Source organism: Taudactylus pleione, unplaced genomic scaffold, assembly GCF_031769625.1.
Source record: "Taudactylus pleione unplaced genomic scaffold, aTauple2 ptg000093l, whole genome shotgun sequence".
NCBI lineage: Eukaryota > Metazoa > Chordata > Amphibia > Anura > Myobatrachidae > Taudactylus > Taudactylus pleione.
Genome location: NW_028284495.1, coordinates 37,219,030 through 37,243,015, shown reverse-complemented (window position 1 = coordinate 37,243,015; position 23,986 = coordinate 37,219,030). Strand labels below are relative to the sequence as shown.

The 23,986-nt window shown below is 43.0% G+C and overlaps 1 protein-coding gene across 5 annotated transcripts in view; it reads right to left on the bottom strand.

Annotated features, from left to right (window-relative positions):
* MTCL1 (microtubule crosslinking factor 1) overlaps window positions 1–23,986 on the bottom strand; it is a 193,290-nt gene that overhangs the window by 11,804 nt on the left and 157,500 nt on the right. For all 5 annotated transcript variants that reach the window (XM_088469685.1, XM_088469679.1, XM_088469680.1 and 2 more), the window contains 3 exons: window positions 22,704–22,871; window positions 3,695–3,946; window positions 652–948 (listed from right to left, as the gene is read on the bottom strand). In XM_088469685.1, the coding sequence (XP_088325811.1) occupies window positions 652–948; window positions 3,695–3,946; window positions 22,704–22,871 (717 nt within the window). The remainder of the gene's footprint in view (window positions 1–651; window positions 949–3,694; window positions 3,947–22,703; window positions 22,872–23,986) is intronic.

Sequence of the window (23,986 nt, the reverse complement as noted above, 5' to 3'; positions counted from 1 at the left end):
CTGAGGGAATGAAGAATATCAGCTGAGTTTATAGGAGGGATAGTGGGAATATACTCTTCTCTGTGACAGGACTTCTTCACTATAATGTGTTTAGGACAAACCGGTGTAACAAGTGGATGGTGCGGGGCTTAAGGCCCAATGTCTGTTTGCCTACCGGTTCCTGTGATGTAAATCTGGCCCTGGCAAGTGCAATAGGTAGTTTCTTGCCTTGTAAACAACACATACAAAGGGATAGCACAGCCATGCGTGTAAGTGTTTGTGAGTAACAGTGTATCCCCGGCCACAGGCGGATGAGAATAATGATTTTGGATTGATAGCATGCTGACAATGAAATCGGAGACAAAACACCTGAAGAAATCTGCAACATGATGGTACTATCTAGTTTATTTGAAAACACAGAAAATTACTTTCGATAAGAACAAAATGAAAGAGTATAAAGTACAAAGCTTTATGGAATGTCAACAGAAATGTACACGCAGGAAGGCACCACAGGTCAGGGGTTATTTCACACATAATTAATTTGTCTGAGATGTATCACAGCATCGTGAGGTCCCTGCATGTGTTATGTGCAATCCCTTTTGCTGTATCTTGAGCCTCAGAATTCTACATACTGTGGTCAAAAATACAGCAGCAAGAGAAAAGGCGCATTACCTCAGTAGAGAACTTATCGCGCTCCAGTTGGCGGGGCTGGGGTAACTCAGCCTCATTGGTGGAATCCAGAGAAAGTGCGTCAAGAAAGAGGTTCTCAGAGCCAGAACAGCGGTCAGTCCCCTTCAGCTTAGGCAGTAACTGGTCTTCAAAATGCATTTCATCCGAGTCAGAGAATGACCTGGCTCCATGTGGCTGTGACACATGCACAGGAGTAATGGCTGAATACTGAATGGCACTGCCATCACCTTGGTCAGCAAGGAAGATTTCTGCTCTCCTGGGTGCTTGTTCTCTTTGGAGCTGGAATGGTAAGATACGTATACTCACATGATTGTGTAGATATACATTGTTTTGTGAAATACCTTAACAACAACAGTTACAGATACTAAACAGTGCCAAAATGCAATAATGATGCAAATGAAGCAATTACTACCCTACAGGTAATAATTTAATGGAGCCACTGTGAGGCAAGGAGCTAAATAAAGCACAATGCGAACACACACTAATGTTCTTTTTCTATCTGTCTTTAATTTATCATTTATTACGAGCTATGAACTCACATTCTAATTGAACTCAATTAACGTAAAAATGCAAATTGTGCCCCATAAAATAGACATTTTACATAGTGTACAGAGCAGGTACATGAAGATGTCAGACGATGGGAAAGCGGCACCCTAAGCTGGCCATACACCAGACCAACTTTCCTCCAACCATCCAACTAGTTGGTTGGTTGGAATGAAAATCCGATAATGCATGGGAACAAATGATAATCAGCCATTTGCTCCCAAACCCCGGAAATACGAAAAAGGTTGTATTAAAAATCTGAACAACAGCTTTCGTCTGTTTTCCGGTGTCTGGGAGCAAATTGCTGATTGTCAGTTACTCCCATACATTACCGGATTTTTATTCCAACCAACCAACTATTTGGATGGTTGGAGGAAAGCTGGTCTGGTGTATGGCCAGCTTAATACGTACAAGAGATAGGCAATTCACTGTTATTCACGCCTCAGCTTCTATTGTAGCAAGTCTTTAGCACTCCATAAGGGATTTTGACTTTGAAGGCCAAAAAGGAAACAAAAAGAGGACCTCCCACCTTCCCAGCATTTAGGGCAATTTTTCTTGCAGTTCTCATCCCCCGGGCCTAGAGTTTTCAGCCGTATGCTGCTCAGGATAGGTCTGGTTGACATTATGGCAGCAGGCCAGACTGACAGAGCCTAGCAGTTGCTTCTTAATAGGGACCTTATGTTGTTCCATCTCCCCAATTTTGATGCTTCGAGTCTAGGCTAAGAACGCTATGATGGTAGAACTTTGGTGGGCGGAGGGGGTGAGAAACACATGGATACTGCACCATTTGTAGAGTAGCTGCAGAAGATACGGGTCATGATAGGTGTATCTGGTTCTGTCCTCAGTTCTTTATAGGCAGCAAATTACGCAAAACTACCTTACCATACTTCCCCCATGCTAACCCAACATTTCCTTCTCTTGCACCGCCTCTCTAAGCGCTGACAGTGGGAGATGCACTCATTCTACATAGGCACTTACAGTGTACGTATATCTCAACGGCTTAGACGTCTCTGCACAATGGGAAACCCAGTAACACCATTTGAAAGATTTGCTCCATTTCTGTGGATTAGTTCTTACATTTAAGTCATATCTATATTTGGATTTATATGACTGATCTGATAATGTAGTGGTAAAACATTATAGGGAAATCTAATAAAGGTTTTTAATTCAATAAAAATCAGTAGAAAATCTCCCCCCCCCAAAAAATGTAGGATCATAGTCCCAACTCTGTAGTCTGATTTTTTTTAAATCTTGGAGCTTTTACTATTCACTTTAATTGCCCACTCAACTAAATAGTGTTTCCAGTATGTGCACTACATGTATAAATCCCAATAAAATTAATGGGTCCCTTGAAATTCTAGGAAAAACCTCACAAGGCTGGTGTTATTTAAAATAAATAAATAAATAAATAAATAAAAAAAATGGGCAGCACCCCCTCTCCAAATTCTCAATTTGTCCTAATGTTAGTGTGAGAAGCAATTCGGTGTAAACTTGCACTACAGCAATGTGTCGCTCCTCCACACCAACTGCCTGAATACTAGTTACATTGTCAAGCAGCCGGCAGCTAATTTGAATTAGTGTTCATGTGATTGCTTCTCAGGCATGTGACTGTGGGGGCTTGTCTTCTGTGCAGCACAATCATTTACTGCCATTTCAATGCAGGCAGCTGTATTCCTCACTGCCCATGATAAGTATTAGTTCTGTTTTTCCTGGCTTTTTGACCTTTGCTTGGACTCTGACCAATCCTTACCAGGGCCGGCTCTAGGGGTGTTCAACCAGTGCGGTCGCACAGGGGCGCCACCACTCCCCAGCATCCCGATTTCAGCGGGACAGTACTGTCCCACTGTTCCACCCGCGAGCCGAAGTGGCCCGTGGGTGGTCAAATCGGGAGGCTGGGGACCCCCACTGCCACAACTGTGCGGCGGTGCCGGACCCCCGGAGAGTGAATGGATGCCGCGCGCATCAACCATTCACTGACGGGAGAGGCTGGTGGAAGCCCAGCCAGTGACGGAGTGCTGGGCATTACCCCCAGCCTGACGTTATTTGGAGGCGTGCCATATGGGCACGCCTCTAAATAACGTCACATAGTGGGCGTGGCCTATGGTAACTACCGTAGGCCACACCCCCAAATTCGGTCCCGCGCAGCGATGTTAGGGCGCCATCTCGAGGGCCGGCACAGGGTGCTCCGAACCCTGGAGCCGGCCCTGATCCTTACAAAGCTGCCTTACCAGATCTCTGCTTGTTTGAAGCCTGCCCTAACCTCATCTAGATATGTCCCTTTGTTGTACAGCTTTTTCTGCTGTTGATCACTATGTAGTTAGAAAACATGGTGGTGGGAGTCGTATGAAGAAGACTGCATATGATCTAACTGTCTTCTGAAGAGAGTTCTTTCAGTTCCAAAGAAGGATACATTGTAGTTCATAAAATGAAGTTGAAACAGTGTAATAGACTATTAAGTATATGGCTGTTTAACGCAGTTTACCTGCTCTATTTTTCTCATAAATTCCTTTCTTTGCTTTTCCCATTCACATCTTTCCCCATCAAGCCGATCCAACAGCTCCGCTCTATCCCGCGCCCAGTTCTTGTCGTTCTGCTGTTCCTGTCTACGCAGATCCATCACTAACTTGTGGCTCTCAGCAAGCAGCTTCTTGTGCTCCTCTCGCTCACGATCAAAGGATGACTTCATCTCAATGGGACTCATGTCTCCAGGCACTCTTGGCCGCCTCACTTCATACTGTATGAAGAAAAAGAAAAAGTTGGATTACAAAAGTGCAAGCTCACAATAAACCAGATTCTAAATACCCTCTACACATGTATTGTGCATCAGACTTATGGGAATAAATGTAGTATCCTTCAATTTGCAGGTATCGGCGGGTTCCCGGCGAGTTTGGCCTGTGTTCTAAGGTAGCAATCATTAAAAGGCAAAATGTAATCACCAAACATACAATTTGCAAAAATAAAATAACACTTGACACTTATAAATAAAAGTAGCACTAACATGACATTTCTTACTGACATGGGTGATCCAAGGTGAAATAAGCAGTATTTCCAGAATAAAGGAGAAGCTCAAATGAATGAAGTACTCACTTGGCATTACCTATTTATTGGAATGGTAAATGCAACATGAAGGGATATAGACAGAGGACATTGGACCTGATTCATCACGGATCGCAACTGCAACAGCGTACACAGATCGTTCGATGGTGCATACTGCGCATGTTTATGCACCGCAGTGCACGTACGTGAGTTAGCATTGCGATCGCTCTGCGATCACCTATGCAGATACAAAGCCATCGCAGACCAAGGGACGGGACGTCAATTTGGGGTTGGTGACGTGGGAGTGGTTGCAGAAACACAGACGTGCCTGTCTGTGTGAACGCCAATACATGGGCATGCATAAATTAGCCACTGCGACAGCAAACGCAGCCTGAGTACTCACTGCATACGACGAGGTTAGCAATTTCTGAGTAAGGTCAGACCTGTTATAATTGTGTGTGAGGGGCGGATGTTACTCGATGTACCTGATATATACGTAGGACTGCAAGGTATTACGGATGTACAAAAGCGCTAGTGGGCTTCTCTATGCTAGCTGTGCAACGCTTTGCGATTGCATTCATTAGCATATTTTCACAGCAGTACTCGCAGCTTTGATCTCAATAGCGATCCGTAATGAATCAGGCCCATTAATCTCTATGTGAATCATACTGTCAGTGCACACTAGAGACCCTTTCCAAGATGTAAAACTCCCCCTGGATACAGCAAAATCAGCCTTGGAGAAGAAATGCATCTTAATTTGCACAAGTATTCAGCCACACTATAGCTGCATACACACGTAAAGATTTTCTGTCCAACCATCCAACTAATTGATTGGTTGGAATGAAAATCTTGTAACGTATGGGAGTACCTGATGATCAGCAATTTGCTCCTAAATCCCAGAAAACAGATGAAAATGGTCGTCAGACAAGTTTGTTAAATGTTTGATCTAAACAATTTTTTCTAACAACAGTTTTTGTCCATTTTCCAGCGTTTGGGAACAAATTGCTGATTGTCATTTGCTTTCATACCTTACCAGATTTTCATTCCAACCAATTAACTAGTTGGATGGTTGGACAGAAAATCTTTACGTGTGTATGCAGCTTTAGGCTTGGCACAGGATAGCGGCGTTTGAGTAAGCAGAAGTTTGTACATGTTAATGGGAGGTGTTGGGTGTTATTAGCAAAGTACAGAATATATGCACTAGAGCACTTAGCACAAACCAGATATTCTTTTGTGGAGTTGGATTACTGGAATGAGATAAAGGGGAGAAGATGGATTTTAGGAGTGTTCCTTGCTTTGTGGAGATTCTTGACTTTTAACAGGAACTATTCTGCGGCTCCAAGTTGCATTTTGGTGGAGAAGCGCCTTTGTAGGTTTACTATGTACAATGTAATAATAAGATTAATACACATAAAAGTGCCACGTGACAACAACATTCCCAATGACACCTTACTCTTATGATTAATGCAAGCCAGGGCCGGCTCTAGGGGTGTTCGACCAGTGCGGTCGCACAGGGGTGCCACCCATAGAGGGCGCACCCCTCCCCAACATCCTGATTTCAGCAGGACAGTACTGTCCCGCTGTTCCACCCGTGGACCGAAGTGGCCCGCGGGTGGTCAAATCGGAAGGTTGGGGACAGCCACCGCTGCAGCTGTGCGGCGGTGCCAGACCCCCGGAGTGTGAATGGATGCAGCGCGGGGAAACCCAGCCAGTGATGGAGGGCTGGGCTTTACCCCCAGCCTGACATTATTTGGAGACGAGCCCCCAATTTCCCCAATTTCTTTGCCACTCGCAATTACAGGGCGCATCATGACGGGCCAGCACAAGGTGCTCAGACCCCTGGAGCCGGCCCTGATGTAAACCATACTGTACATGAGGCTAAACCAAGCAATATTTAAAAAAAAAAAATGGAACTGTTCAAATTAATAACAGGGATGGATATAAAATGTTGGAGGACGGAATTTTGATGTGAAATGTACTCTTTTGCACGGGGCACCTCTAAAACTGGTTTACCTACATCTAAACACCTAAGTGCTCTTCCTGGGGCTGACTCTGAATGGAACGCTGCTGCGACTGCTTTAGCTTGTTTTGGTGTAGTGGTATCTGCGACTATATGCAAATACCACTACAAGCCCTTCCCCTGGTGTACAAGTGTACATCTGTCTGTGCAAGGACTGGGACGCCTACTTTGAGCATCTTCACACGCTGTAATAGTGCTTGGTGCATCTTTAGACGTAAACATTGGTCAGATCATTGAAACTTGCACCAGCCCCAGACCAGGTACAGATGGCCTCCAGTGTGAGTGATGAAGCACCTGAAATTGCAACCAGTTCGGCGGCACGCCCGCAACACTCCCATAACTTGGACCATCTTCGTGGGTCTGAATAGCCACCTCCGAGTCACTGCCCAGGAATGCCCAGCACATTTCCATCCTCTGTACTTACTCATCGTGGGACACATGCGCTGTACAAGTATTTAGGGATTTTCACGCATGCGCTGTAGCAAAGAGATCACTCAGCTCTGTGAACATCGGGGAGATCACCTAAACACAATGAAGGCAAAACAAAGGCATTGTGCAGTGTGCAAGCAGGAGGCTTAGTAAGTCAGGCACACTGACACACTGACATTTGGCAAGTGCAGTCTGCACCTGAACACAATTGGGCTGATGCCGAGTTGGCATATGCCAGTTTGCGAAGGGTATCGTGTAGAAATTCACACTACACATGCTCAGAAAAGGAATGCACATAAGTGCAGCCATGCAAGGTGGTATGCAATTTAGGCACATCAACCCTTATGACTGAAAAGGCAAAAACGGGGTGGGAAGTGGCGTTCTCACACAGAGAAAAGTTGAGCGAGAGTATGTTCACACAGCTGTAGTCCCTGCTGACCAGCAAATGAGCCAAAATACTCCTGTCAGAATATATTTTGCATCTAGAAAAGGGCAGGTGCAAGTACATGAGAATGAGTTGTAGTAAATCAGACACTAAGGGGTATACAGGGTCGGCTCCAGGGTTCTGTGCACCCTGCGCCGGCTCTTGAGAGAGCGCCCTAAGCTCGCACGCGACCGTATTTGGGGGCATGGCCTAATTACCATAGGTCACCCCCCCTGTGTGATGTTATTTGGAGGCGTGCCCACACGGCACGCCTCCAAATAACGTCAGGCTGGGGGTAAAGCCCAGCACTCCGTCATTGGCTGGGCTTCCCCCAGCCCTCTCCCATCAGTGAATGGTTACTGCGTGCATGCGCGCAGCATCCATTCACTCTCCGGGGGTCCGGCAAAGCCGCACAGCTGCGGCGGTGGGGGGTCCCCAGCCTCCCGATTTGACCACCCGCGGGCCACTTCGGCCCGTGGATGGAACAGTGGGACAGGACTGTGCCGCTGAAATCGGGATGCTGGGGAGGGGTGCCGCCCTCTACGGCCCTGGGGGTATAGTTACTAAAGTGTGGGTTTTTAGAAATGCAGATGTTACCCATAGCAACCAATCAGATTCTAGCTATTATCTTCTAGAATGTACTAGATAGATAAGTAGAATCTGATTGGTTGCTATGGGCAACATTTCCATTTCTAAAAACCAGCACTTTAGTATATACCCCTAATTTCCGTGCACGTTTCCTTTGAGTAATATACACTAATGTTACTTCCAGCTTTGCATCAGTCCCAGTTTGTGCTGCTTTTGGTGCAGTCACCGCCTAAAAGACCGGTCAGCGTGTGCTGACAGTGTGCTTCCATACAGATCAATAACCTAGAAGTCTCATCCATGCATGCTGGTTCATTATGTGCTGTACGCAGCTGCACACTATCACATGAGAAACAGAAGGTGATTATGTATCTCGGGGGGATAGGGAAAATGTGACATTAGGCAGTATGCTGAAGGGACTTTTTTTTTTACTTTTGCAGATATGTACATATTCAGTCTGAGACCAAACGTTTGAAAATTGTTATATAAGGGGCTGAAAATGTGGGATGTGGGAGTGCTCCAATGTATACACATATATATTCTAAATATGCTGCATCTCCACAAAATTATGAGTCATAAATGAATCCCTATGGTATATGATTGCAAATGCTATTGTAGACTGGCAGTCACCTCTGATATAACCAAGATTATAGCGTGGCAGAAACTTGGACATGAAATATTGATCATCTAATGTTTCCCCACAAACAAATCCTTGGAAGATATTCGTTGGAGAAGACTGCACATTTGTCTTACGGAACTGCAGCTCTCTGAGCCCTGTAGCTGCAGCACTATACTCATAAAACAGGGTAAGCTCACCCTGACAGCATAATGTAACCCTTCAGGAAGTTTTATCCCTCAGATACAGAGCAACATTATGATCTCTGATGTCTGTCAGTACACTGCACAAAGATATGAATGGAATTTGAGATATATCTTATTGTCTGTGGGGATCACGTCTATTCATAAGATGTTTAACTAAGCAGGTAAAAATAGCTTATTTCCACATATATGCAGATCCGTCCATATCTGCATATGCCTGTGCCTATGCATCGAGAGCATATGTGCCTAGTTTACCACAAGTCTACATATCTTTTAATATAAATACATCTATCATTTTTTAAAGCATACAACTTACATTCTTACATTAACCCTGACATAATACTTATAACTACAAGGCATAAAAAACTACTGTTCAGCACAGCCAGATTTTTAAATCATTTTTTAATCTATATATCTCTGGGTAAAAACCATGAGGTACGCGCTCTTTTTTCCTAATGAAGACTTACGCTTTTGAATACAGAACAATAAAGATTTTATAGTATAAATAGAATCTCCCTGAATCAGGGGCCATCCCTGAGAAAGTACCCTGCTGGGTATGAAACGCGTTGGTCAGCTTACTGAGACCAGGAGATCAATGGCAAAAAGTGAGTGACGTCGTCAGCGGCCACCCGCGAGCAGACGCACCACCGCTATAACACAGACATACCATCTTGGAACAGACCACCTCCTAAGAGGAACAAGGTAGAGAAAGCTTTACGGCAAGCCAGCGCGTCCATCTCTAAGCACCTGCTCACATCCGCACAGCACTGCAGAAATCCCGGCTATCTTACAAATACAAAGAACACAGCATAAGAGAAAAAAATCAAAATAAATTAATGCAAAACCACAGAATATGAAGATAAAGGAAAACCATCTAATAGCAGAGTTAAGAACAGAAAATGACTGAAGTGTAACTGTGGGATTAATTTTGGGGGAAAACAAATAAAAAATAGGATAGAGGGGAAAAAGGAAGGGAATGGGGATGACGTGGCTAGAACCATCAAAGAGAAAGAGGGGGAGAGAGAGAGAAGGAGAAAAAGAGAGGGAGAGAGAGAGAAGGAGGGAAAATTTAGTGAATGGGGAACGAGCATTAAATAAAGACAACCAGGGGCCCCAGTCTTGTCAAAATACTTAGCGGAGTGTTTATGAATACTGGTCAGAAATTCCATGCGCTGGACCAGCCAAACCCTATTAATGATTGATTGAAGGGTGGTGGGGGGGGAGCTACTTCCAGTGAGGTGGCCGCTGAAATAATATGTCTGAATAGTTGATGATAGATGACAGTAGGGATGGCCAGGGTTAAGAGAAAAAATGTATGATCCAAAGGGATTGAGAGTTGAAGAATTGAAGAAATCAAATTCCTAATATCTGTTCAGAAACCAGTAAGCTTTGGGCAGCTCCAGCAGATGTGGAGAAACGTGCCCTCCGACGTGCAGCCACGCCAACATCTATCGGATGCGTCGGAGAGCATCCTTTTCAATCAGGACGGGACTAGGTACCATCTATAAAGGATTTGTATACATTCTCTTTTATCCTCACGCAGATTGAGATCTAATCTCAGCCCAGTCATCACGATCAAGAGATTCGCCCAGGTCCTGTTCCCAGGCCAACTCATGCGGGTCACGTGTGAGCATCGAGGCTAAGATCCTATTTTGTTTAAACTTAGGATACAATGGATAATAATCACAGAAGTGAAATTACACAATATTGCAAAATCCAAAGATTCAAATATGAAAAATAAAGTTATAACATGTGATAATTGAAAAACAACATTGGGAAGGGAAAGCAGTGGGAGGAAAAGAGGAAGGGGATCACCACTGACAGTCCAACAGCAGTAGAAGGTGAGGAGGGTGTCAGAGGAGTAGCCACAGTATGTGATATTTTTCCATATGAGTGATAAATTAGACATAAGAAATGAGAGGGGAAACAGGTGTGCCTCTGAATGTTTCCAAAATGTAGCTACTGTATAAGAAATTTGGCCGCAGCTAAGATGTGAGAAGCTTATTTGTCAGAATGATTGTCAACCTCATCAATGGGTTAGCATAGTAGGAAGAACCAAGGGTCTTTGGTGACATGACATGATAGTAGATAACAGGAGATATTGGATACAATCCCAGAAAGGAGGAAACAACTGGACAAGACCACCAGATATGGAGGAATGTACCAAAATTGGCCAAATCCTCAACAACAAGTAGGAGTAGCAGAATTCTACAATTTTGCCAGTTTGCCACTAGTGTAATACCATCTATAGTACACTTTAGAGGCATTTTCCTTGATTATGGTCGATATGTCCTGAATTGTTTCCCAATAGTTCTCCTCCAGGGGTGGTCTGAGATCCCTCTCTCATTCCTCATCATGGCTAGTTGTGGGCCTAGTGCGGAGCATAGGAAAATATCATAGAGGTTGGAGATTATACCCTACCACAAGGGGTAGGAGATTCACAGATTTTCAAATTGAGAGAGTATAATGTGAGAGTCGGGTTTTGAGAGAGACCGGAGGAAATATTGTAACTGTCGGAAATCAAAGTATTTGGGACGAAGAAAAGGGAATCTATGCTTCAGGGCATCAAAGGTCAGCTAGGATCCCCCATCCAAAAGATCCATAAATTGTTTTATGTTGGCTAAAAATCCAAGGGGAAGAGTACTGTATGTAGGCGAAAGACGTGTGGGTGAAAGACGTGGTGGAAAATCGGGATTGCCACATGGTGGATTGAGTGTAGAGGGAAACAAAAGATGGGATTTTCATGTCTCAGATTTTTGCAGAATATTTTAAAGTCAGAAGAGTACTTCTAGGGAGTCCCAAGAAAATAGAGATACAGGAGAGCCTGATACATTAAGGGGTGAATCTACTTAAGTGAGAGTTTTTAGAAGTAGAGATGTTGTCCATAGCAACCAATCAGATTCTAGCTATTATCTTCTAGCAAGTGTTAGTTAAATGTTAAGTAAAATCTGATTGGTTGCAATGGGCAACATCTCCATTTCTAAAAACCTGCACTTTAGTAAATATACCCCTAAGCCTCAATGTCCAGTCACAACAAAGTGTGGGACAGAGCAAAGGAGGCCACAATCTGGCTGATGTGGGCTGCCCAATAATGTGATTTAATGTTAGGGAATCTGCTACCTCCGCCTCTATGAGCTTTTTCAATAGGGATAACCTTATTGGGGGATGTAGATCCTATTTTAATGAACACATTATTTTTGATTATAGCCTTTTTAAAGCTTTCAATTTGTCATCTGAGGTAATGTAAAAAGATGTGTAATATAATGCATAGACTGATCTCTACCATCTCTGGGCACATGTAAAAATCTGGTCACTATGTTGGGGCAGGGAGATGTCTCTGCAGCCAGGAAAACCCTTTAAGTGCTAAATCTCCACCCCCTGAAGCTCAGTTAAATATCATGTTCAAACAGTCCAGCAGCACAAAATATGCTTTTATTATTATTATTATTATTACTATTATTATCCTTTATTTATATGGCGTCACAAGTGCCTTACAAGGTATATAGACAAATAAATGAACAAGCAACAAGTTACTTAAGCTGAGTACACACTAAACGATGTGTGTACCCAGGGATGCGACACACGATCCCCCTGCCGACAGGCCGACATATCAGGCGGTCCGTACACACTGGGCGATCCGGTGCCCGACATGCCGGCAACCGCCGCATAGCGCTGTATGGGATCGTCAGCCACATCGTCTGACTGGACTGCAAGTACAAAAGATCAGGCGATGCAGCTGAGGATCCCACGGGAGCGCGCAATGTACGATATGGTGCATACACACTGCACCATTTCTTCAATGATTTCTCGTTCCGATATGTCGGAATTGGACAAATTGTTAACAAAATCGTCTAGTGTGTAGGGTCCTTAACAATACAATACAATACAGGACAAGTGTTTATATACATTACTGCTTTATTAATCATTAGGGGTAAATTTACTAAAGTGAGTTTTTAGAAGTGAGCTTTATAAGAAACAGGGCGTAAGCAACCAGGTGTTAGGTGCCCGAGTGAGGTGTAGATGACAGTATAAGGAGTAGCACAAGAGAGTAGAGGAACCTGCTCGTGAGAGCTTACATTCTAAAGGGGCAGGGCAGACAAACAAGTGTGACACAGAGGGGTAGAGGGGTTTTGCAGTGAATAGTAAGGCACTTTCCTGCAAGTAACCTGCATTAGCTAGAAATGCTGTAATCCACCACCACTCAGAGATTTCCCTATCCTGACAGTCTCTTACTCATATACAGCTACAAAACAAGGCCATAGTGTGACAGTTTTGTAAATGACCTTTCCTGAAACATAATAACATATGTAAATAATAGCATCCAGAGAACGTTATGTGCCTTATATGTTTGTGACTGGCTATACAAAGAAAGATGGAGCCTATACAGAAAGTCCCAGACCATGGCTATGCAAACGCCAGTACAGTAGGCAGTACTTCACATCACTTTCAGTAATGTGTACAGAAACATACAAGACACTTGCTGTGCTAGGCAAATATATGCATATTGTGAACATGTCCACTGCCAAATGAGAGTATCTCTCAGGTGGTGGTCACACACTTGTTTCTGTTCATATTGTCATTTACATGAACTAATCCTGCCGCTGTTGATCAAGTATGCTGCGTATAAGGATCGACAAGTATCCTTATGTATTCAGTGTGTCCTGACTACAACACATGTAAAGCGCAATTAAAAAAACATAAGCCTCAGAAACTTTTCAATTGCCACAATTTTACTGAAAAGACAGGCAACAGGAGACAGAATCTAGTAGAAGAAAGAAAACAAAATAAAGCCACCCACTAACAGTGCAGGAGGCAACTTTGTGTACAGTACAGGACCAAAAGGCTAAACTCATGTGTACAGTACAGCATCAAAAGGCAGAAAGCACATGTACAGTACAGGATCAGAAAGCGGAAAACACTTGTACTGTACAGAATCTAAATCCTGAAACTACAGGTACATTACAGGAACAAAAGGCAGAAAGCACGTGTACAGTACAGGATCAGTAAGCGGAAAACACTTGTACTGTACAGAATCTAAATACTGAAACTACAGGTACATTACAGGAACAAAAGGCAGAAAGCACATGTACAGTACAGGATCAGAAAGTGGAAAACACTTGTACTGTACAGAATCTAAATCCTGAAACTACAGGTACATTACAGGAACAAAAGGCAGAAAGCACATGTACAGTACAGGATCAGAAAGTGGAAAACACTTGTACTGTACAGAATCTAAATCCTGAAACTACAGGTACATTACAGGAACAAAAGGCAGAAAGCACATGTACAGTACAGGATCAGTAAGCTGAAAACACTTGTACTGTACAGAATCTAAATCCTGAAACTACAGGTACATTACAGGAACAAAAGGCAGAAAGCACGTGTACAGTACAGGATCAGTAAGCGGAAAACACTTGTACTGTACAGAATCTAAATCCTGAAACTACAGGTACATTACAGGAACAAAAGGCAGAAAGCACATGTACATTACAGGATCAGAAAGCGGAAAACACTTGTACTGTACAGAATCTAAATCCTGAAACTACAGGTACATTACAGGAACATAAGGCAGAAATCATGTGCACAGTACTGGACCAAAAAGCTGAAACCAGAGGTACAGTATCAAAAGGCTAAAAAACGCTAAGCTGGCAGCCACACAACACAATAACAAATCCAGTAAGGATTGACAGCTTCTGAACTAATAAACAGGTAAAAATAGAAGGCTGAAAATCAAAGCCAAGGTTGTACTTATAAAGACCGGTCACTGTGAGTAGTACGTTATCAATGAGACGTATCAGAGTCTTATTGAGGTCATAGAAGAGCAATGTAATCTAACAGGTTAAAGCTACTGCTGATATATTAAGGTGGCAGTGTAGCATGTAAGTGTATGTTTCACCCTTACATAGAAACTTGTAGGCTTATCAATCACACGGCTCAGAAATGTTATAAGTACAGGGTGAGAAAATACTATAAGCATGAATGTATTGTAGGCTTAAGGCTAAACTCATGTGTACAGTACAGCACCAAAAGCACATGTACAGTACAGGATCAGAAAGCTGAAAGCACTTGTACTGTACAGAATCTAAATCCTGAAACTAAGGTTACATTACGGGAACAAAAGGCAGAAATCACATCTACAGTACAGGATCAGAAAGCTGAAAGCACTTGTACTGTACAGAATCTAAATCCTGAAACTACAGGTACATTACAGGAATAAAAGGCAGAAAGCACATGTACAGTACAGGGCCAGAAAGCTGAAAGCACTTGTACTGTACAGAATCTAAATCCTGAAACTACATGTACATTACAGGAACAAAAGGCAGAAAGCACGTGTACTGTACAGGATCAGAAAGCTGAAAGCACTTGTACTGTACAGAATCTAAATCCTGAAACTACAGGTACATTACAGGAACAAAAGGCAGAAATCACATCTACAGTACAGGATCAGAAAGCTGAAAGCACTTGTACTGTACAGAATCTAAATCCTGAAACTACAGGTACATTACAGGAACAAAAGGCAGAAAGCACATGTACAGTACAGGACCAGAAAGCTGAAAGCACTTGTACTGTACAGAATCTAAATCCTGAAACTACAGGTACATTACAGGAACAAAAGGCAGAAAGCACATGTGCACAGTACTGGACCAAAAAGCTGAAAGCAGAGGTACAGTATCAAAAGGCTAAAAAACGCTAAGCTGACAGCCACACAACACAATAACAAATCCAGTAAGGATTGACAGCTTCTGAACTAATAAACAGGTAAAAATAGAAGGCTGAAAATCAAAGCCAAGGGTGTACTTATAAAGACCGGTCACTGTGAGTAGTATGTTATCAATGAGCCGTATCAGAGTCTTATTGAGGTCATAGAAGAGCAATGTAATCTAACAGGTTAAAGCTACTGCTGGTCTATTAAGGTGGCAGTGTAGCATGTAAGTGTATGTTTCACCCTTACATAGAAACTTGTAGGCTTATCAATCACACGGCTCAGAAATGTTATACGTACAGGGTGAGAAAATACTATAAGCATGAATGCATTGTAGGCTTAAGTCGATGTTTAATAAGTACACAATTTGATAAAAATAAATTTACCTAATGATCTACCGACATGATATGGAAGAAAACTTGTGAAAATTGTTGAAAAATACCAACCGCCTCAATTAGGGACTGGCAGAATGGCGGCGTAACAGGAGAAAGGTATGAATAGAGACTTCACCTAAAGTCTGCTAATACTTTGCACTTATAACCATGCTGATTCCTATTGGTGGGGCTGCAGACAGATTTAGGGCCTGATTCAGAGCCGTTCGCTATTTGCGGTCGTTCGTTCAAAAACAAGGGGTGGCTATTCAAATGATCCGTTCGCAAATTGCAGTCTGTTCACACCTCTAAGTCTGAACGAGCGAGCAAAACATACGCTTGTTTATTTGTTAAAAACGCCCCCTGGCCGCTCGCACCATACGTCATGTCCGCTATTTATTAGATTAATCGAGTACATCGACCAGCGTATGAACTGCTCGCTATTCTTGTGGTTGGTTTTTGCTACCACAATTATGCGAACAGTTCTGGCTTAAAAAAAACCCAGTGACGTTGTCAATGACGCTGCTGTTTTAAATATGCACACCCATAAAACGCCCGTTTTGACCTTTAAGCACGCCTGCGTTCTGATTTCCACTCCCCGTTTTCAAGCACCTTCCCCTGTTACCACCCACATACACCTCATCCTGTCACTCAAATTATCAGGCATTCGCTATTTTGCGAGCACATGAATTTCGGCCGCACTGACTGGTTCGCGCATGCGTATAACGATCCGTACGCATGCGCAGATGTGCGAACATCGCTCGGAACGAGCGTACTGCCGCTAGCGAGTGGCTCTGAATGAGGGCCTTATTCTTTAATAACTAAATTGTTTCCAATTAGGAACACTTTAAACAGATCTAGAAATATGACACTAATCTTCATGACACATATATCCTCTTAAACTGAAGACATTGAACACTGCTTATGGTAAATGCAGGAACATGATCTCACACTACAACCAAACGCAATGTCTGTCTCTGGGAACACCCAGTTTTAGGTAGGATAGAAATTGATTTATAATCCTCACACCTCATAAGCGCCCAGCATCTGTGGGTCTGCATGAAATGATCTTGTTCCAGATATTACAGTCATACAGTTAATCTTTTTTCCAAATAAATGTCTAAAGCTGAGAAAATTAAGTGATCGCTAGACGGAATAACCACACTACTTGTAAAGAACTCTGACTAATAAAAACCACCTGCTACAGAGAAACCAGTCAGGACTTTCTGGACATTGGCATAATGAAATACCATGGCACAGTGGTTAGCATTGCTGCCTGACAGCACCGGAACCAAGTGTTTCATTACAAGAGATGTAGTTATTAGACCGGCGGTTGCGATGCCGCTGGTCTCAATCCAGACGCTGAAAGTCTGACACGGGACTTAAGATAGGCGTCGAAGTACCGATGCCTATCTTAATCCCGACGCCGGAACACAGAAGGACGCCAGTCCGAACGAGATAAGTCCGGGGCGGCCTTAGTGTTAGCCCGGGGGGGGGGGGGTGTTAGGTTTAGATAGCATAGCGGGGTTAGCGTTATTTTTTTTTTTGGGGGGGGGCTAGGCACCCCTAGGGGGGAGGGTTAGGCACCACTGAGGGGGGTTAGGTTTAGGCACTAACGGGCAGGGTTAGGGTGTGGGGAGGATTAGGGTTAGGCTACCAGAAGGGTGGGTTATGTTTAGGGAAGAAGGGGGGAGGGTAAGTATACTTACCGACCCCTGTCTGTGAGGTTCTGAATTTGTTGTGGACCCGGGGTGGTGATAGGAGCAGACACAGAAGCAGACTTAAATGAAAAAGTGGAGTTTTAAGTAAGTGACTTAGAAGACATGGGAATGGCAAATAAAAAGTCCAGGTATAGCATTAAAGTGCACTTGATAACTGTAGTGGGGTTAATGGGAAATGTCCAGATAGTGACAGGCAGGAACAGTCCAGTAAACAAATATGGTGAGCTGTAACAGAGTGCAGATATGTGTTGTAACAAATGCAGGAATGATGAGCTGTAACAAATGCAGGCTGTGGTAATGAAGTCCAGCTGGGAGTGAAGGGAGGCAAGGTGCAGGGAACGGCAGGTTCAAGTACTCAGGCAGGTAAAGGTATGTGGAGGGTGCAGGGTAAATTCAGCAGGTTGGAGCAGGCAAGGTTCTGGCTTAGTAGCGTAACAGACAGGCATGCAGGTAAGGCACAGGTACTCTCTCTCAGCCGCAGCTGAGATACATGTTGCACTGGCAAAGGAAGGAAGGCTCTGGACCTTCCTAAATACTCAATGCCGCGCTGTGACTGGCTGGAATGAGCACATGACCTACCAGAATTGGACAGCCGGAATCACATGGCCGCAGGCAAGTTGGCCGCGCTCATGCCAACGGAACGGAAACACCGCCAGACCTCACCAGGCCTAGTGACAATGTGCCCGCACAGAACCACGCGTAGCCAATGCCTCTCGCCAAACACAGCACCGCTGCCAGAGACCTCCCCACCATAACGACCTCACAGGTAATACCCGGTGACTACCATGCCGAGAAACCCTGGCCGTGACACTGTTGGGATACCAACCATTGGGATGTAGCTGTCGGTATTTTCGCAGGAGGCATCCTGACATTCGGCTTTACATACCGATTCCCATTACAACCAGACCCTATCTTTGTGGCGTTTGGGTGGTTTTTGTCTGGTTGTTCTGGGTTTCCTTCCACAGTCCAAAAACATTCTGGCAGATTAATTGGCTGCTAACATAAGTGTACAATATTGTGTGTCTGCGTGATAGGGAAATTAAACTTTACATTCATTGGGGCATGAAGTAATTTGAATTGAATATATTCTATGTACAGTGCTTCATAATATGTGGCTCTATAGAAATAATGTAACAGCCCCCAGGGCTCCATCTAGAATGGCACATGTAGAATGTACTGATGTACTATGGAACCAGGCATTATTACCTCATTATGGTAGCTCTTCATAAAAGTTACCCACCAAAGGCAGAACACACACTCAACAAGCCCCACAGTCAAATAGTCCACCCCTCTGGAGGCTCTACTGTGCTTTTCTGTGCATGTGTAATGAGGAATCGGTATGATTTACTGCCGGACCCCTGGCCGGCGGTTCAAATCCCGACAGCGGCTGCCCGAACAGGATAAAAATCCTGATCGTCCCCAGGTAAGAATTCACTAACCTATTCCCCCACCCTAACCCTAACCCTCCTTTAGGGTGCCTAACCCTAACCGTCCCCCCCAGTGCCTAACCCTAATCCCCACTCTAAGTGCCTAAACCTAACCCCCCCTTCCCTGCCGCAAAAACCTAAGTACTCCAGGGGGGTGCCTAACCCTAAATCCCCCACGGGAGCCCTATACCTAACCCTCCCCCCCAAGCAGCTGTCCGCAGCGGCGCCAGGCATCACTTCGATCGGGGCGCCGGTCTCCCGGCGTCGGTAAAATGACAGGTGTCTAGATGTAGACGCCGGTCATTTAACCCTCACCGGGATTAAGCAGTCGGGAAGCCGTCTGTCGGGATTAGGTCCGCCGGCTTCCCGACTGCATACCTATAATGAAGTTATGTGCTTCACTGTACATGCCCCAGCGCCCACACCTGCTCTGGAGAGCAGAGTGTGGGCTCCGTTAGGGTGACAAAGCCTCCGTCACCTCTGGGCCCTGTACCTGCTGCATACCCTGCAATAGCAGTACTTAACCAATATACAATGGTTCTTTGAATCAAAAGATAATCTCAATAAACAAATGAATACTCAAATCAAACAATGTAAACCAGCAAAATTTCATATGTAAAGTATGCACAGAAAAGAGATTGCTCACTTAGGATTGTTTAATCTGCCCACACATTTACCAGTACAATTGCATTAAAGACTTTACAGTACTGGGCGATCAAAAGTTTCACACTAGAATTAATGAAATAATTAAAACTTTATATTTCTGAACAATCTTTCAAATAAGGATTTTTGACTAAAATTATGGGTCAGATTTATCAACAAGTGATATTCTTGTTATAACTCGTTACTATCTTAAAAGGTGCTTTAACCAATAAGCTCCTAACTGTCATGTGTTTGAAAAATGACAATTAGGTGCTATTGATTGGAGCACTATTTAAGATTACTAACAAGTGAATATCACTTGTTAATAAATCTGGGTCTATGTACCCTGCATATAGCAATTAGGAGTAAGATTGCATGAAATACAGTATGGCACTGTTGTGTGTGTAGACAACTTTAAATGATAATCTTAATACTAAAAGGGCCAGCTCCTTAACTGTGTGATGTGATACAGTAACATGGCTTTTTTGGGGGGCATCCATCACCTGGTAAAATTAGCATTTAACACAGAGGAATACGTGTTCCTTTGAGGGCCAGTGACTGATAGTAGGTAGGCAGACGTGACTGGAAAGTTGAGTGTCAGCTATGAGGAGGACATGCTCTAGGTGTGAGGGATCACAGAGACTGTTCGCATGTTGGAAAGTCAGAATTGAATTAGTCATTTAACAATTAATTTAGTGAATCTTTCCCTTTAAAATGCAAAATATTGGGCTAATTCTCTTAAATCTATAACACTTGTCATAAAAGTGGAAATGAAGACACTACAGCCTGGTATACCAATGGCTCTCACCTCAGAATCCCCATAATCACAGGCTTCAGATTAGATTGTACCAGCTTTTTGAAAGGATTTATTTCCTAGTATGGTGCACGTTGGTTTGAAGCAGAGAAATGAGGTTAATCTCTACTGTAATCTCTATTTAATCTTTCCCTGTCTCAGTAATCTCTTCCCCGTGGGCACATTTGTGTGGGCACACACAGCCTTGTTCTTTAAATGCGTGTTTTATACTTCAAGTACTAACATGTCCTCATTCATAAATGTTTAAAATGTAGATGTTATACTTCATATGTAGCTTCCCATGACAAATATTTGTCAGTTTATCTAGTAGAAAGATTGATCTTGGTTATTATTAGCATGTATTTATATAGCTGCAACATACTCAGTAGCGTTTTATACAGGGAATAAACTGCAGACATTTTATTCTTTATTATTTCAAAGCATAATTTTCACTATTTAGTAGTTATTCCTTTCATTTTAAGACCACTAAACCTAAAATACATGTTGCCTTATAGAAATATTCAGAAAGTTATGTGTAAAAGTTCCCATTGTGTGACCTAACTAGACATGTTTCATAATGTAGGGCTAATGCAAAGGGAGACCTATGACAGTATACATTGTGCAATTCACCTAAAATATTCTGCACATGCCCAGAAAAGAATCTGACCATGTTATACCGGTTTTATACCTAAATTCCGGGTCCATCCCGGAGGTTGGAACAGGGTTCCAAACCAGTTCAGACCCGGAATTTAGCCGGCACAGACCCGTGATGTTCCCGAGTCGGTGCCGTTCACGCCGGAGCTGGGTCTGCATCTGGCGTGGAAGTGGACGCTTGGAGATGACGTCATCTCCAAGTGCCACTGAAGCTGGTATGCAGCGCGCTCCATGTCACTTGACCCAGGAATCCAACCCTGTCACCTTTTACATCAAGGAGCTACCCGGGCTAACCCTGCAATAACCCGGGTTTCAGCTCTGGTGTAAAAGGGGTATTAGTAAGTAGTAATAATGAGATTGTATATACTTTAATTATGGACAAGACCTTCAAACAGGTATTCAGGGTAGAGCACAGGTTCTCAAACTCGGTCCTCAAAACCCCAAACAGTGCATGTTTTCCATGAATATGTACCATGCATATGATTGGATGCCAGCTATGGTATGTATGTGAATAGTACACAGTGATAAATACATCTAACCCAGTTAATTTAGGCCAGATGTACAATAGTATTCCTTGGATAAACTGGAAAAAACCTTTGCAAGTGGTTAATTAATGAGAGCAGCTATTAAATTGTCATTTGTAGTTTTATTGTTGCTTGATATTTCATCATTTGTCACCTCTGTTGTTCATTATTTACATATGGATCAAGACACTAAAAGCAACAGGGATAGAAACATCTGCCACTCTCTTCCATAAAAAGGGGCTGAATTTTGGAGCCATTTTTTTCAGGTCTCCTCACAGAATCGTAAGTGAAATAATTAGCTCCACCTCTGAATCTTTTAAAATGTGTCAGTGAGTAATGAATACACCTGTGCACCTGCTGGGTAACCTGAAAATGTGACTTGTTTGGGGTCCTGAGGACAGATTTTGTGAACCACTGTCCTAGATTCATTATCTATCTTATAAACTAAGCACTTTACAGACTGTAAATACATTTTATGTGTACTTTATGTATCAGAAATGAGCAATTTTATTAAGTATTTATACACAGCTCCTATCACAGTATAGTCTATTATTGTTAATAATTATGTGATTGTTACTAGTAGCTAACAAATTTGTTTGTATTTTACACTTAATTTGCGCCTTATTACATTATTAGGAATAATAAAGGTAAGTAAAAGGTAATGCATCGGAGGCCCTTAGTTCCATGTGGCATAATATGAACTGGAGGTGCTTAGTCCTGTGTGCTACAATATGAATTGTGGGTATTACACTGATGTTTGATGCTGACTTTGATGTTACTTTAAAAAAAAAAGATTTATATTCTATTCTATAGTGTGGTTTCTCTGTAGTTTCAAACCCACTGCTTAGTAAATTTACCCCCAAATGTCTACTTTTGCCTATGATCATGAAGCTAACATTTTACACATTTTTGCCAAGGAGGGCCTGAGGCTTGTAATTCCATAGCAGCTATAGGTTTCCTAAGCCTGGTCTACAGTATACAGAGAAAAGACATTTGCAGGAGCAGTCACAGTGGACTGCTGAGTCTGGATTTTGTGAAGTACAAAACATGCAAGTTTAATACATTCAAGGTTTGTAAAGGCAAAATGCATGTGTGTTACTTCACACAAAATAAAGGAAGGTACAGATGCAACTATCTTTTATAGAAGAAGTATACACCAATAATCTGCATTTTGTCTGGTTCTCTAAGAGGGGGATAATGAACCAGCTGTAGACAGAAGTGAGCATGCAATGCATTTGTCTAGTAAAGGATGAAATGAAAAGTGATTTCAAGTTAGTTTAAGGTGACTAGGTCACTTCAAATTGCAGCCCACATTCTCCCCTGAGCACTAATGACTTAAATACCTGCTCTAGGCGGCATCTTAGTTCTGTTTCTTCCACCTCCCAAGCAGCTTTGTCATTTGCAAAACGCTGCTGGATCTCATGCCTGTCTGTGGATTCATCCCGCAGCTCTGATCGGAAGTCATCCAGTAAGCCGTAAAACGCAGCAAGGAGACGACGATTTTCACTTGCCTAAAAGAAGCATAAAACATGCTATCACTATACATCATAGAGTATTAACATAGTTATCAATCAGTACAGTAATAGTGCCGGATTTAAAATAAAACAGATTGTACAAGTGGATAAAGCTTTATATATTTTTTATATTACAAATCTAAATATAACCTAACAATGTATAGCAAAATATATATAGTATAGTGCATTGCTCCCGCCACCCAGACGCCGCTATTTGTCCTGACTTAGGCCCATATTCAATTTGAGGTCGAAAAGCCGTTTTTGCGTGTTTTTGGCGGTAACTTTTCGCCAATGACGTCATTTTCGCCTGTTTTGATTGTACTCCGTATTCAATTTGGAAGACTTTTCGCCTAGGCGGAAAGTCAATGCAATGTAATAGGCGGAAAAGTTTTGCCTATGAATAGCAGGCGGAAAAAAGTGCAGAATTGGGGTTTTGGGGTGCAACGTTGCGGGAACCCCCCTGCAGCCTTCAGACAGTCCCCGAAAGGTAAACTGTGTCAAAAATGTTTTTAAGAAGACTTAAGAACACCCAAAAAAATCACTTTGAATTTGGGGGTGAAAAAAAAAATGTTGGGGGACAAAGTTAAAAACTAGCAAACTTGACTCTGGCGGGGTCCCCAAGTATGCCCCAGGTATGTATTGCATTACAGGGGCTTGCGGAAGGTGGATTTTTCACAATTTTTTCAAGTTAACTTTAGCAACTTTAAAATATGCTGGCCCCCATTTTCAAGTACCCAAATTTGCTGGGATAAGTTATTATCAGCAAAAAAACCTCCTGAATACTATTCTGCACCACTTCTACAAAAACGCTATTTAGCAGCTACTGAGCCCGTTTAAAAACACCAAATACCTTCAGCAAGCCAAATCGGGGGGCACCATAGCTAACCCCCATGTCAGAGCATCTTTGGGGGGTGTTAGGCTGATTTCCCCAAATCTGACAGTACTTTCCGTTTGTTTAAGTTTCGCCGGGTCCCGTTTTCGCCTACTTTCAAATTGAATACGGCGATATGCGGGCATGCGCACGTTACTTTTCTGCATGCAAAACAGGCAAAGTAGGCGAAAAGTCCTGGGAGGCGAAAAAGTATTGCGGGTCGCTCAAATTGAATACGGCT